General features: G+C 28.9%; 1 protein-coding gene across 2 annotated transcripts in view; it reads left to right on the top strand.

The window, feature by feature from the left end:
- The window catches only part of LOC127286966 (inhibitory POU protein), a 94,957-nt gene extending 84,762 nt beyond the window's left edge, over positions 1 to 10,195 (top strand). For both annotated transcript variants that reach the window (XM_051313633.1, XM_051313632.1), the window contains exon 4: positions 9,098 to 10,195. In XM_051313633.1, coding sequence (XP_051169590.1) covers positions 9,098 to 9,865 — 768 coding nt within the window. In that variant the 3' untranslated portion in view covers positions 9,866 to 10,195. The remainder of the gene's footprint in view (positions 1 to 9,097) is intronic.
- The last annotated feature ends 6,992 nt before the right edge of the window (positions 10,196 to 17,187 follow it).

The following is a 17,187-nucleotide window of genomic DNA, read 5'->3' as shown; positions in this document are numbered from 1 at the left end:
TGTAAACAGAATGGGTGGGATTCAATACCCACATTTGACATAACTGGCTAGGGAAATTTGGACCTGGTGCGAAGAGCGCGAACTATGGGTTTACGCGTCGTATCTGCCTTCCAAAGAGAATAAAGAAGCAGATGAAGGTTCTCGTGTGCTTCCCCAGGAAACAGAATGGGAACTGGCATATTGGGCCTTTCAGAAGATCTGCCGAAAGTTAGGCCCCTTTAATATTGATCTTTTTGCGTCAAGAGCCAATGCTAAAAGCGCACAATATGTTTCTTGGCTAAGAGACCCCGATTCTGTTAACGTGGACGCATTTACTATGAATTGGGAAAATCTTTCGTTTTACGCCTATCCCCCATTTTCTGTAATACTTCATGTATTGCAAAAAATTCAATTAGACCAGGCAGATGGGGTTGTAGTGGTACCTCTCTGGCCCACTCAACCTTGGTATCCGTTGTTTACTTCATTAATTGTGTCCGAAATTATTCGTTTAGAACCGAGTATTAATCTCTTATCCTCTCCCCACAGGAAGACACATCCCCTTCATCAAACGCTTTTCCTGGTAGCAGCTCGATTATCAGGGACGCGTTCAAAATAAGATTAAAGATTGGTGGGATTTCTGTCAAAAGGAAGGAATGAACATATATCAGAATTCAAAATCAGAAATACTAAGATTCTTTACAGAGTCTCTGAAGCAAACGAAATCCTTTAGTTCGGCGAACACTTATCGAGCTGCTCTGTCCTTAATCATGGGAAACGAGCTTGGCAGTGATGCCAAATTTCCAGATTCTTTAAGGGAGTATCAACGCTAAGGCCACGCAGGTACAAGTACGACATTACACGGGATCCAAAGCAAGTCTTGGATAAATTGGCAACCTGGTACCCACATGAGCAGTTGTCGCTAGAAGTTCTAACGCGTAAACTCGTAATACTGTTAGCACTCATCACTGCCCAAAGGATCCAGACTCTGTCTCTCATACGTCTAGAAAATGTAAATTTGGAAAGAGAGCCTATTTTAATAAAAATAACGGATAAGATTAAGACCACGGGTAAGAGTACGTTTCAACCTATTCTGGAGATTTCAACCTACTTGCATCAACCTCAGATCTGCGCAGCATCAGTTTTACGTACCTACATCGAAAAAACTTGAGGAATGAGAGATAGTGAGTTAAATAATATTTTTCTTATTCTCACTCACAAGAAGCCTCATAACCATGCCACTTCGCAGACCATTAGCAGGTGGATACGAGAAACGTTGGAATTGTGCGGAATTGACACTACCATATTCACAGGGTATAGCACTCGACATGCTGTGACTTCAGCAGCAGCTAGGAAAGGAGTAAATATTGAGGTTATTCGCCGGGCAGCTAGCTGGTCAGCGACATCGTCAACATTCGCTAGGTTCTATAACCGCCCGCTCTTAATTAGAGAGACTTTTGGATCTACAGTTCAATAATAGACCATTCACTTGATAGTTTTTTTTCTCTCTGACAGCATATGCAAATTAAACTTTTCATTTTATTAGGTATTTTACATTTTGTTATCTTAAGCTGTTACTTTAACCCATGTATTAACAAGGAATATAATTAATCACTTTAAGTAAAAAAAAAGCATTAAATCGCATTAATTTTTAAACATCTACGTGTATATGATCTAGAAGGACAAGACAGTGAAATACAATTAACGGATTGAACGAACTTACCTTAAGTGAAGATCAATCCAAATTGTATGAGCTGTCTCGTCCGAATAGATTACACCCACCACACCCTAAATAATAAAAACTATCCCAAATGCGATTTATGCTGAACTTTAAAATGTAATGAGGAAAATAGGAGGAACAGGAAGAAACCACCTATCGGAGGCGCGAAAAACTTTTATTTTTTAAAATTGCTGTGGCGGAACAAGCAGTACTTCGGTACTATGTGTATATGATCTATTCGGACGAGACAGCTCATACAATTTGGATTGATCTTCACTTAAGGTAAGTTCGTTCAATCCGTTAATTTTTGCTGTCTACAAATGCAATAAAAAAAAATTTTGGCAGTTATGTTTTTTGAAGGTTTTTTCATGCTCTTTCCAATGGTAAATTTCGTTTTTTAAAATTTGTGAATTTTGACCTTGATTTTCTATAATTAAACATAAATTTGCTATTTTCACTAAAATCGATATGTTTTTTATTTTTTAAATAAATAATTGCAATCGAAAGCTGAGGTTTTTTTCAATCTGTATATAAATTTTCCGAATTTGCGCCCGGACATAAAATCTTTGATGTTTAATATCTCGAAAACAAAAAAAAATCGGCATTCTGAAAATTTATATACAGATCGTAAAAAACCTCAGCTTTCGATTGCAATTTAAAAAACGAAATTTACCATTGGAAAGAGCATGAAAAAACCTTCAAAAAACATACCTGCCAAAATTTTTTTTTATTGCATTTGTAGACAGCAAAAATTCAAATAGCAGGCGGAGTCAGGGAAAACTGATAAAATTGACCCCCCTCTATCTCTCCCAAAATTTCAAAAAAGTCAAAAAGTTTTTTGGGGATATTTTACTATCAGGTTGGACAAAAATTTCCCCAAGTTGCACTTTTTTTTTCGAGAAATCAATTTTTTAACTCAGGACATTACACGTAAAATGCCTCATATGTAAAAGAAAATTGCTTTATATTTCATTGTTGTGCCATTATTGAACCGAGATTTGTTTCATCATTGGCCAAAAGAATTTACTGTAAAAGATTCAAAACTTTTGCCATTTATATGCGCCAGTAACGGGACGAGACTCGGCCCAAGTTTGGCAAATTAGAATTTCTGAGGATCGGTGCCAATATTATCCCAGCAATGGGATGAGTTGAGCGCCAATACCCAATGGGAAATAAACCATTGGTTTAATAATGACCCAATAATGAGAGCCAGTCGTTGCAATATTGGTGCAATGATGGCACCTAATATTTGACAGCGATTGGTAAAAACTTTGGGATGATCACGACATTGCCAGTCATTGGTAGCCAATATTGTTCCATTCTTGGCCCATTATTTATCCAATCGTAACTATTTTCAATTTTCCATTGGGTACTAACCCAGTTTTGCCGTGTATATACATTTATTTTTCTACATGGAAGACTTTTGCGAAACATTCTAAGTGAAATTCCACTTATTCAGATTTAGAGAGTACGGCAGACATTACTTGGACAATGTTGAGCCGAATCGTCAGTCCTGGCATTTACTGTTTAAAATTTTATAATCTAAAATTTTCAACAAAATTTTTGAATTTTAAAAAAAGAATTAGGTATTTCATATATATAAATTCAACAATTAAATCTTCACTTGATATACCAATGAGGTCAATCCACAATACACAATATATATTCATATGCAATGGGTGTCATTGTCAGGGAAATGTAAATAAATAGTTTAGGACTGAATATAAGGCATTAATATGAAGCATACGGTGACAGAAATGATATTTGTAAGCACATACATAGATAAATAACTCGCCACCCATTAAGTGGGTGTCAACCCTATCTCTGGACTTTCTTTCTCTTTCTCTCTCTCTCTGATTTCACGCCCTCCCGCTCACAGATGGTCGAGCAGTAAGTGTCGCATAAAGTTTGTTTTTATTCGCAAGGCTGACGAATTCAATAACGCGCGGTCCGTATGAAACCGTGTAATACGTTCTGCATTAGAGGCACGGACGCATGTAACGAGTTTCATATATGTATGTGAATATGGGAAAGGCCAAAGAGAGAAAGAGAGAGAATATAGTGAAGGGCTGTGAGAGAACCAACTAACCCTATACCGTCGGTGTCAACGTAATGATGAAATATTGTAGGGCTCCTTCCTCCCCTTTTACAAATATATATATATGTATATGTGTACACGTATTTTCTGAGCCCCTCGTCCACTTCGTGTTTGCCATCAAAGACACCCCTTGCAATTTTGATGTAACTACTGTGTTCGAGTCCCGGGTATAACCCGAATTCGCGTTTTCATATATATATATATATATATATATATATATGGGTTTTACCTATATAACTTTCAGAAAAATATAATACTTGTTGTTGATCATTTACTCCCTCTTTTATATGAGTTATTATTGCTCTATTGATATCGTTAGGTAACTCGGTATAATGACATATGGGCTTGTTTCAAAAATAATTGGAATTGTCAAGTTCGAAATTTTTCAAAATTCGCATTTATTTTTCATTTATTTATTTATTTCTTAAATATTTAGAAATTTTAATGGTTATTATTATACACTGTAAAAAAATTAGGGAGTTAACGACACCGGGAGTTGAGAGTTAAATATTTCGAGTTTAAAATCAACTCAAAAAGGGAGTTAACAATTAAATTAACTATAAATAATTGAATTTATCACACGGTTGTCTTAGTTAAAGGATGAAAATTGAGTAAAACGATCACTCCGAGTCAAGTTTTATAAAAAAATAAAAAAAATTGTTTTATTTTTTTAAAACTTGACTCGGAGTGATCGTTTAACTCAATTTTCATCCTTTAATTAAATTAACTCTTTAAAACTAACTCCCTAGGCATAAAATTAACTCGTAAAGCATTAACTCTCTTCGCTTTAACTCCAACAAGGTGGGACTTTTATAGCATCCCCTAGGGAGTTGAAATTCAACTTCTTTTTTTTTTTTTTTTTTGCCTATGTGCGCGATTCTCCAAAATGTGGTCATTTTCATGTCATTGTATTATATCATCTAAAAAATTTTCACGGTATTTATTTAATATTATTTTTTATGTTAAAAATTCATTTTAAAAAATTATTTATTTGTGCAATTTTAAATTTAAATAAATTAATTACTGATATAAATGTTTGAACTATCAAAACGTTAAAAAGATTTAAGTTTTTTATTTATTTGTAATCTAACTTGGATTAATGATAAATCTTATCATATTTATATTATTCCTATATAGTTTAACTCGAAATGTTCAATTTCTTATCGTCGGACTTTTTAATTAGATCAATATACATAATAATAATAATTATATTGAAATATAAATATCCTCAGGACGGATTCCGTCCTGAAAATTCTCTATGAGGTCACGGCATCTGATAAACTGTTATTGAAAAACTATAAAGAGTATGCACTTTTTATCTTCAACTTATCAGGAAATTAAAAAGAAAAAATATATATCTGACTTCTCGAATTCAAAATAGAAAATAGAAAAAATAATATATTTATGTCATTATCAAGTAAATAAGAAAGAAAAACACTGCGAATTTTTATATTAAATCAGATGCCGTTGCACGTGATAATTTTTAGTATTTTAATATGAGGAACAGACAAAAACCCATAAAAACTGAAAGATAGTTACGATAAAAATTACTGACAAGTATTTTTTTTTACTATTCTTTAAATTATGTAGGAATGGATTTTTTTTCATATTTCGAATGTAGATTGTTGCTACCATTAGACATTTTTATAAAGCAAGTGCGCGAAGCAAAAAAAAACCATCGCCCGTTCTTTTTAAATTTCCTTAAAATATTAATAACAAACATGACATTTTTGTAGGTTTTATTTTATTAGGCTCTGAGACAAATATATTTTTATTTCATTCATACGTGTCTAGATCACTAATTGAGGTTAGTTCCCCTTTTTTTTTGAAAGGGCTGACAATATTTTATCAGTAAAAATTTTTATTCTGCTTTTAAAATAATTTTTGTAGCGTGATCAGATCAAGTATAACATACTAATAATAATCAATAAATATGAAAAAATATATAAATGTATGATAAAAATAAAGTAACTTTTACTTAAAAGTTTCGGACAGTTTAGATTTTACTTTGCAAGTAGTAAAAGTTACTTTAAATTTTTTTCCGGGTAAAAATTTATTTAAAAAAAAAATCAAATTTTCAATTAGGTACTTAAAAATTTTGTCCCTCGAAAATTATCAGTTTCTGGAGAATCATTCATATATAAATTCGTAATCAGAGTTCATTCAACTATTAACGAAGTGTAAAGCTTTATACATAATAATTAAAAATAAAAATCTAGACATCTTGTTGATTGTCTTCGTAATATATTTTAGTGAACTACAAATATATTTTCTTATATATATGAAAATTTAATAATGTCGATAAAACATGAATAATTTACTGTTTGATTTCTTATTTATTCCAGTCAGATGAGTTCATTCAACGTTTAAAACTATAGAATTTACAAATAATATTTGTTCATTAGTATTTGAAATAAACACACACACACACACACACACATACTAGTTGATATATGTTGCGCGCATCACATACGACAAATTCCTCTGATGTCATGAAAAAAAATGCGGGAGCGACTCATAAATAATTTGTAAGAGGTCGCTCTCGGCAGTTGTTCATACTGGTGACGATGCTCACGGCACGTGTTGCATAATTATGCACATAGTAGTCAAGCACACCTGTACTTTATGCAACTATATTTGTCCAGCTTGTATTTTGTCATTCCTATATGTCATGTATATATAAACATATTTTCACATTTCCGCCCAAAAGTATAAAAATTATTATTTAATCACAAAAGCATTTTAGATATAAAAATTTTTAAATGTAATATAAATTTTATATAACTGCTTTTGTATTAATTATTTTTTATGTTTCTGGTGAAAAAATACTATATTGATTGAATTTTTTTCAATGATTTAAATTTTGTATACAAAAACAATTGCAGCAAAAATTTTTTTTATGTACGTTTATTATTTTTTCAAATTTTGGGAATTTTTTAATTAATTTTATGGCTATTATATAAACAATAATAAACCGGAAACAATATGTAGGTTTTTTTTTTGAGATTTAAACCAATTTGCTTCTCATTAACGATCACTGTTCAACGAGCAATGAAGGGTACTTAAATAATTATTCGAATTTAATCGAGCGTATACTCTCTGGTCCATGCTGGGCTTAATCTTATAAAATAACATGATTCCATTTGAACGAACGTAAACCGAAACTTACCCTCTTTTATATAGAGAGAGGCGCGTGCCAGTGTGGCTCTCCTATGCAGAGAGAGAGGGTAGTTTGGATTCCCTCGGTTATAAAGTGGATGAGAAAGAGCAATTCAGTTATTAAACTTGGTTCTTTCCTGGGGAGAATGAAACAAATCCGAGAATTGTTATTTATACCTGAAAGATGACTTATATTATATGAATTACGTAAATATAAGTAGATATATATATATATATATAGTAGAAAAGCATAAAATTTCAAAAATTCGTAAAACAAATGAAAGTCGTTTGGAAAATTTTTTATGGCTCCATATAAAAAGTTCTCAATCTCTTTTTATATTTATTTAGCGTTTTGATATTAATAATTTATAAAAAAAATGGAGTGATGATTCCTTTTTAATAATTAAATATCTGAAATTATCCTTTTCTTTTCCTTGTTTCTTTACACATCAATATTTCTTTTTTGTCAGGTTGGAACTCTCGTCTATTTGTGAAGATTATTATTTTTTAATTTAATACTTTTTATTATATACTGTATTTATTTTGCAGAATTTTTTTTTTTAATGGAAATAAATATATTTATTATAGTTCCATTAATATGTTTGTAAAAAGATTTATAAAATTTTTGTATCAAAAATTACAGAATGCATTATGAAATGAATATTCCTTAAAAAGCAATTCAAAATTTTTAAGGTCTAATTACTATTTAATGTTATTAATGAAAGTTAAGGATTTATATTGAAACGAATGCAAAATAATAATCAAATATCTATTAAACTAAATTTATATTTAACACAATTTTTTTTAACATAATTTTTTTAACCCAATTTTTGATTATGTGGAATTTTCATTGAACAGAATTTTTATTAGGTGTCAAAATTATCCAGTGTCTAAATGATGGAGTGTTAGAAATATTCTTTTATAGAACTGACGATTAATACTCTTTTTAATAGATACTAGAGTTTGCATTATTTTCCCATAAAAATCATTAGTTAAAATTTTTATTTTAAAGAATTTTATTTAATAAAACTCAGATAATTCTGAATAATAAATTGATTTATTTTTTATATAAATCAGCTTATAATCTGAGTTTTATTAAATAAAATTAAATACTGGATGAACTACCAAAATTTGATTAGAGAATTTTATTAGATATAATCATTTTTTAGATGAATTATCATTTTTCAAATTAACATTTTGCCAAAATTTCACTGTTATAAGAAAGTACTAAAATAGTACCGAAAAGTACTAAAACGGTACCGATTTTAAGTATCAAAATAGAACCAAATAACAATTTAGTACCTGAAGTCAGTATTTAATTAATACCTTTCTTTTTACAGTGTTCTTTTTAAACGAATTTTTACTTAACAAAATTTTTAAGTACCGAGTTCTTATTTAACTGAATTTTTATTGAACAGAATTTCTCTGTATCCAACTTTTTATTTAAAAAATTTTAATGTATACCGAATATTAATTTAGCAGAATTCTCATTAAACAGAATTTTATATATGATTCAAATTTTTAAATGGCCGAATTTTTATTTCTCTGAAATTGCAAATGACTGACAAACAATCGATAGAAAGATTTTGGCACGAATTTAAAAATTAACCAATCAGAAATTATCAAGATAATTGTGATTAGTTAATTTTAAAATTTGCGCCGACATCTTTCTGTATAATTATATTGCCATTTGAAGTTTCGTGGAACATGAAGATTCGGTGAATTGAAAATTTTGGTAAAAATTCTTATTGGTATTTGGTATTATTTTGGTACTATTCGGTATAAGTTACATTTTTTAAATAAAAAGTTGGATAAAGAGTAAAAAGTAAAATGAAAATTCTATTAAACAAAAATTTCGTAGCTAAATAATCTGTTGAGTAAAAATTTAAATTCGTTTAAAAAGAAATTCTGTTAAATGTTAATTCGAAAAATGAAAATTAGTTTAAAAAATAATTATATTTAATAAAATTCTTTAAAATGAAAATTTTAACTAATTATTTTGATTGCATATGAATTGAAATTGTTTTTAATTGTTATTTATAAAAATGAAAGCTTTACGAGGCAGACGAGAGTTTCACACCGCAACACCAAAGAATTATTCGGGCAATCGCGCGAATTAAAAGTACGTGGGTTGTATATTGCAGATGAGCCATCCGGGAATGGAGAGCTTGGACATGTTGGATCCGGCTAATTCAATGACGACGTTGACACCAATGTCGGATAGTTCGGGTGGTGGTGGCGGAGGTGGTGGACCTGGACATCATGCCGGTATTCATGGGCCCTCTGTTTATGGTGGCATGAATGGAATGATGAGTCATCATCATCATCACAGTAATATCAGTGGCAGTGTACCTCATCCTCATCATCATCCAGCAATGGCGGCGGCCGCCGCTGCTGCAGCTGCCGCTGGACTACATCCTGACGCCGACACTGATCCCCGTGAACTTGAGGCATTTGCCGAGAGGTTTAAGCAAAGACGCATTAAACTTGGTGTAACGCAAGCCGACGTTGGCAAGGCATTGGCAAATTTAAAACTTCCCGGTGTTGGAGCACTTTCACAATCGACGATATGTCGTTTTGAATCATTGACATTATCACACAACAATATGATTGCACTGAAACCAATTCTTCAAGCGTGGCTCGAGGAGGCGGAGGCACAGGCGAAAAATAAACGACGTGATCCAGATGCGCCATCAGTGTTGCCGGCCGGTGAGAAAAAACGTAAAAGAACAAGTATCGCCGCACCGGAGAAAAGGTCACTTGAGGCATATTTTGCCGTACAACCGCGACCATCAGGCGAAAAAATTGCGGCAATCGCGGAAAAATTGGATCTCAAAAAGAATGTGGTGAGGGTGTGGTTTTGTAATCAACGACAAAAGCAAAAGCGCATGAAATTTGCTGCTCAACATTGACCCGAGGGCGGCTTGTGACAGCAAAACTGACTGTATGCCCCGCCGAGTCTTGAACCTAAACCTGAACCACTCACTGAATATCAGGGCTGGCCCTGAATTTTCGATATTACTCTGGTTCTATTATGTTGTGTAGATTAATTCGAGTTTGCCTTTTCTCAAACTAAACGAGAGTCAAAAGTATGATAAAATTTGTTTTCTATTGAGAGAATGCAACCAAAATGCTGTAGACGTTTTTGTTTTTTCTTTAATCCGAAATGAAACTCATTGTACGATAATGCTATTTATTTCTGATCCTGTAAAATTTATCATTAAAATAGATTTTCGTTCTAATCTTAACCAATCTGAATCGAATTCTCAAATATAATAAATACTTTATGCTAATAGTATTAATCCTAAATTCTGATTTCAAAACTAGTCCTAAATTATGTGTTATGTGTTAATTCTCAAACATTTATTTCAAGATGTACCCTAAGTTTAGTCATCAATCTAATCCTAAAACAACACCGAAAAAATAAATTTAGTGAATTTTACATAACTTTTCTGAACTAGCTGATACACAATTGTATACAATAGAGTCAAACCACTACAACAGTAAGTAAATTTTTTTTTCTATTTTTGGAAAAATAAAAACAATTATGAAAATCTCTAGCTCACAACAAACCAAGAAAACACTTTCAACCGTTTTTCAAAAGTTAAAATTTTTATAACCTTTTTTTTTATAATAACAAATTTTTGCATCATTATTTTAAAAAATTAATAACTTAAAATTTGTGTGATAAAAATTATTGGCAATTTTTTTGGTGGCCAATGAATATCCACTTTTTAAAATAAAATTGATTGTGAAACAAAATTTTCGAAAATTTTTAATAACAATTTTATAAACAATTTGTATTTTTTATACTTTCTATAGCAAGGATTAGAATGAAATTTATATGTAACATACTTTAGACTATTGTCTTTACATTCCTGAAAAAAATTTTGTATTTCCAATTATAACCGGAGATTTTGAATTTTTTTACGCCGTGTACTGTTCAGCCGAGCACAGACCATCATTGTAGACAACGGCGCGGCGCTACTGTTGCTTGTCTATACGTCTTTCAATTAGCACGTGGTTTTACATAAACAAATTACAAGAGAATAATATTGTTTTCCATAATGTACATTTTTTAAAATTGTGTTCTGTTTTTACAGTGTTTCTATTTTTAATAAGTAATTATAATTTAATAGTTGATGAATATTTCGTTCGTGTATATTTGTATTTATGTTTTAAATGTATTATATGTAGAACAAGTTAAAGCTAAATTTGAATTAGTAGAAAACTACTAATTCAATAGCGAGAATTGAACAACTAATTGAAAATAATTAAACTCTACTAAAATATCAGTTAAAATAACTAATTGACAGTTAAATAATTTGAGGTTGTAACAAATATTAAAGAAAATAATTTGCAAGATTATAAAGAAAATATAAATTTCGGTATGAGTATTTATTTATTTTACACTTTTTATTAATAAAATTCGTCTGGCAATAATTTACAAAATTTACACTATAAATTCATATTCAATAAAAATAAAGTCACTCACACATGAATTACTCATACTCGCAGTAACAATTATTATTCCGATTTGTTTTGATTTAAAATTATAAATGTGGAAAATTCGATTTAATAGCTTCTATATACACATAAAATTTGATTTAAATAAAAATATGTGGTCAAGGATTCTGACGAGAATAAAATAATATAAAATCTGAGAGGCGAACTCACCAATAGTCAATAAAATTAATATATATCTACCAAAATGAGTAGAAGTCTCAAAATATTGTGTCGCAGGTAGTTTCCGCTGCACGTGGCGAATAGATATCGAACTTCCGGAAATTCTCGGACGGCCAGTTCCAAGATTCGGTATCGAATATGAATCCAAAGCAATGCCAAATATTATATGTTATGTATTTCTCCTAATCGCCACCCAAAAATGCCAGGGAAACGATAAAATGCGTTATCACATAAAAGGTGAGTATTTCGCTCCACAAAAAGGAAAACGATAAGCTTCGTCGACGAAACACAAGGTGATGTGTGCGTATTCACTAACCGCTTTAATGAATTTAATAAATTAATATAATATCAAACACACGGACTTACAATAAAATCTTGGATTTCGTTTTTTTAGAAATTACCCCAATCGGGCGTTGTGTCCGGCGAATTCGTCAGATCCGCTAAGCGAATATAAAATTAATTAGTTTTCTGGCAATTCCCTTTTCGCATGCTTCGAACGCAAAGGGTCCTTGACCACTAAATTTAAGACATACGCGACAATCAATCTCGTCATGAAAATGATTTCTCCCATTTTCAGAAATATCCCTACTCATTGCCGACACTGCGACGATTACACTTAGGAACCCTGTTCCTTACAAGGTTATGTTTGTAAATAACTGAAATGTTAGGAGATATCGTTTCACTATTTTTTCAGTAACATTTTCTGCTGATAATTAGTAGAATTTAACTAATGATTCAGTTATTTCTTATTGTCAATTAGTTAATTTTTACTAATTGATGTAACGAGAATTAAGTCAGCTTCTCACTGCTAATCAGTAGTTTCTACTAATTCAGATTTAGAAAGCATATAACCCAATACAATTCGCAAATTACAAGCAACAGTAGCGCCGCGCCGTTGTCCACAACGATGGTTGCCAATAATTTTTATCACAAAACATTTTGAGTTATTAAGTTAAAAAAAATGATGCCAAAATTTGTTATTATAAAAAAAGGTTATAAAAATTTTAAATTTTGATAAACGGTTGAAAGTGTTTTTTTGATTTTGTGTGAGCTACAGATTTTCATAATTGTTTTTATTTTTCCAAAAATCGAAAAAATTTTTACTTATACGGTTGACGTGATTTGGTTCAATACTAAATTCTGTAAAGTGTTGTAAATGTTACGGATAAACTCTAAAAGTGTTTAGTATTTCTACTAAAAAATTTTCTAATTCTACTAAACATTTCTAGAGTTTATCTGTAATATTCACCACATTTTACAGAACTCAATCTTGTGAACGTAGTCATAATAAAGAACTAAATACTAATCCTATAAAATTGGAACAAATGTGTTATTTGTTCATGCTTCCGTAACTGATTTTAAATCATGTCCTAAATTATAGACTTGATATTTAACCATAACCAATGTCCTAAATTCAATTCTAAAACCTAATAAGTGCCGTAGTATCCTAAAATAAAAGTTAATAGTATCCTATATTATATTTAATTCTCAAATGTCTTGAAAAATATGTTTTCACAGAAAATTAAAAGGCATAAAAATAAGCTGCAACGCTTCTTATTTTAATCGAATTTTGCTTATTTTAATCCATTTTTGTATTAAAATAAGCAAAATTGGATTAAAATAATAAGCGTTGCAGCTTATTTTAATGCCCTTTAATTTTCTGTGTTAAGATTAAAAGTTTAGTCTTCAATCTAATTCTAAACCAAAATGTGTAGCAAATCCTAAAATTTGTTCCAATTATAGTTTTAATACCGTTTTAAAAACTAGTTTACTAAAATTAGAACTAATTTTTTACATGATTCTGCTTCTAAAACTATTCCTAAAACCAGTCCTATCTTATTTCAGTTTATCAAGTATTTTATTTCTTTTTATTATTTTATTAAATGTCGAAATCAAAATCAAAATAATGTAATGTTTCATTAAAACAAAACCAATGAATAATTGTAGTTCTGTCTTTGTTAATAAAACAAAATGTACAATGATTTTTATTTTGATTTAATAACAGGAACACAGAAAATTAAAAGGCATTAAAATAAGCTGCAACGCTTATGATTTTAATCCAGTTTTGCTTATTTTAATCCATTTTTGTATTAAAATAAGCAAAATTGGATTAAAATAATAAGCGTTGCAGCTTATTTTAGTGCCTTTTAATTTTCTGTGAAATTAGGAAAAATGCAAACCAAAAAATCAAATAGTTTTGTTTCGAATACGAGATAAAAATAAATTATTTAAGATTTTTTTATTTAAATTTTTTGGGAAAAAACGATTTAAAAGTTTTTTTTTATGTTACAATCTGTAGTTTTTTCTTGATTCACTTCATCAACGATAATATCCAGAGTATAATCCAAGTGGTTTGGTTTTATGAGGAAATGAGATTAATCGGCGGTTGTCAGTTTTTACTGTTACAGGCATACACTTATTAAAAATAAGTCTGTCACAAGATGTACTGCATTTATGAGTCGTTTGATACGATTTCGAATAATCGTTCGATGAAGTTTGGATTTTGAATCGATTTCTATGAGTTTGATTCAATTATTATTATTTATAATATTTCAACAAAATCTTCATGAAATTTAATTTTGAATTAAGTTTATATTTCTTTCAACATTAGATTTCATTTAATAATAGATGCAATTTTTTATTCAATGATATGTGAATTAATTTGTAATACATACCTAATAATTTAATTTTACATATCAATTAAAACGAAATTAAATTTTTATTATTTTGTTTTTCTAAATATTGATTAAGATTCGCGTTGATAAATTAATTCAATTAAAACTTTAATTGTCCAAATTATATAATAGAAAAATTAATGAAAAATGTATTTTTAAATTTTCGATTATAATGCATTTTAGAGAAAATTAATTTCTTATTTTACTGTGATTATTTATGGATATTTTTTATTTCATAAATATTTAAGGAATAGAATATTATTCCTGCATACTGTTAATATGTGGTCGTACAAAAAGAAATTTATTATTTTTTTAATTGTAAATATAACACTTCTGAAATTTCATTAAACGATGCAGAAGTTTGGAAAAATTTTATATTCTTTTATTAAGGAGAGGCTCCACATCCAATTTTGACCCACTTAAATTTAAATTATTAAAACGAGGTTATATTTTATTTTCTTGCATTATTTGGAATCTAAAAAAATTTAAGGTAGTCAAAAAAAAAATAAAATTTTAATTTTTAACCATTTTAGATTTTTTGAAAAAATTAATATTTTTGAAAATCCATGCAAGAGATTCTGAAGTATCATTAAAAAAGTGTGGGAAAAAATTGTCAATGGAAAATAGTCAAAATTGTGAAAGAAGATAGATATTTAAAATATTAATTTTTTTAAGACTTTAATTTCTAAAATGATTAAAAATTAAAAATTTTTTCTTTTTTTTTGACAATCCTTTGTTTTTAGGACCCAAATGATGCAAGAAAAAAATATAACATTGTTTAATTATTTAAATTTCAGTGGGTTAAAAAATTGTGGGTGTTTCCCCCCTTAAAACAAACTTTTTATACTAATTATTATCAGCAGTAACGGTAACGCGTTACAATTTTTTTTTTAGTGACGCTTAAAATATCGAACATTAAAATGAAAATTTTTAGATTTTTTAAATTTTCATATTCAAAAAATAAAAAATTTTCACATCAATTTTTCGAATTAAAATTCAGTTTTTCTTTTACTCAAACTGTAATTTATACTATATATAATTTGTTTTATTAATGATTAGTTAAATTAATTTACTTACTTGAAGTAAGGAAAAAAAGAATTTATTTATTTTTGTTTTATTAATTTTATTTTACTATCGTTCTTGATAGGTCAATATATTTGTTTTATTTAAGAAAGAACGATGAATTTTTATATATACCTACATATAATATATATATATGTTACGGTTAAAGAGCATAATTGCACATTTACCGAATTGGGCGTTCGTAGGTCGGTAAATGTGAGAATATCATAAGATTTTGTGGTTAATGTACTCAATCACCAAATCGTTTTGGCCAAAGTGAAAAAGCAATATTGTAATTTTGATCTATAAAAAAATAATTTTATTTATTCTTGCAAGGGCCACTACATTGACACTTAGAATTACACAAAAAATCTCCCCGCTTGCAACTACATTTTTTCGTGTCACATTTGCCTTTGCAAGAGCATCTTTTAAATCCTTGACTGCCAGTCAAGGATTGTAAATTCACTATTTCTCTAGTTACTTAAATAATTAATTTATTAATAATAATAATAATTAATGTAATGAATTACATTATTACATTTCATAATAATTAAACATTAATTAATACAATCACTTACTTGCAATTTTCACATTCACCAACCGACGCTGGTCAATGTGTACAATCACCAATTTATTCGGTAAATGTACATAATTTTTTCCCCAAATGGCAAAATTCTCACTTTCACCAAAAAGCCCGGTCAATGTGCACATTCATCGGGCTTCGCACTTTGACCGTAACATATATATATATATTTGTAAAATTAAAATATTATGTGGCATATACAGTTAACAGTCATGTTTTAAGTTGAAAACTTTACATTTTTTTTTATGTTAATTATTACTGAGTGAAAAGAATTGAAAATCGAAATGATATAAAAATACATTCACTTTTATATATGTGTATATAAACGGACCTCGATCGACAAAACTTATAAATAGTCTTAATATACTGGAAATGTGTCCTTCATAACATCAGGACGTACTACTTGCACAAAGCTAAAAGATTTGTCAATATTTTATTACCTCAAATGCTCACAATCTTTTAAAACAAGAATGTAAATCTAGATTTTTCAATTTCAAAGAATTATAAATTTACAATTGGGTCATTCTTTAGCATAAAGGAAAATAAAATTTTCTTTTTACTCAAATGTTACATATATATACAGATTATTTACCTTAATATATGTTTTAGTTTATTTAATTGTTTATTTATTCTTTTGAAAATGAATTTTTAATTTGATTTTTTAATTACTTATATTAATTATTATTACTTTAATGTTAAGTAATAATAAAAAAATATATTATTGTTAATATTATTTATTTGTAATGAAATTATATATATAGTCGATTCTTAATCCGAACGACATCTGTGATTAGCAAATTTGAAAAGTACAATTCGAAACATAATATAATGTACGTATCTATTGTTATTATAAAGACGATACGCGAATTTCGTGTCGTGTGAGAAAGTGATATTAATTCCTAATAAAGAAATTAAAAAAAAAAAAAAAAAAAAAAAAAAAGAAAAAAGACAGTGACGCTCTATTCAGTGATAAACAGTGAAAATAATCTTTAGTAGTGATATTGGACAATCAGTGACAAGACTGTATCATATCATTATATTAAAGTAATATTCTATAGAATTTAGTCAAATTCACAAAATGAAAGAAACGATTATTTATAAATTTTCGCATTAAAATGTAACAAAACAAAAAGAAAATGTTACGGGAAAAATTAAAATTATAATCGTTTTATTCCACAAAATGTGAATCTTTTTAATTCCAAAGAAATAAAATTGCGAATTTCATCTT

Source organism: Leptopilina boulardi, unplaced genomic scaffold (genome assembly GCF_019393585.1).
Source record: "Leptopilina boulardi isolate dan_hultmark-lab unplaced genomic scaffold, ZJU_Lbou_2.1 LbouV2_366, whole genome shotgun sequence".
NCBI classification, from domain to species: domain Eukaryota; kingdom Metazoa; phylum Arthropoda; class Insecta; order Hymenoptera; family Figitidae; genus Leptopilina; species Leptopilina boulardi.
Note: the sequence above shows the minus strand (reverse complement) of the source record. Positions and strands in the feature narration are given on the sequence as shown.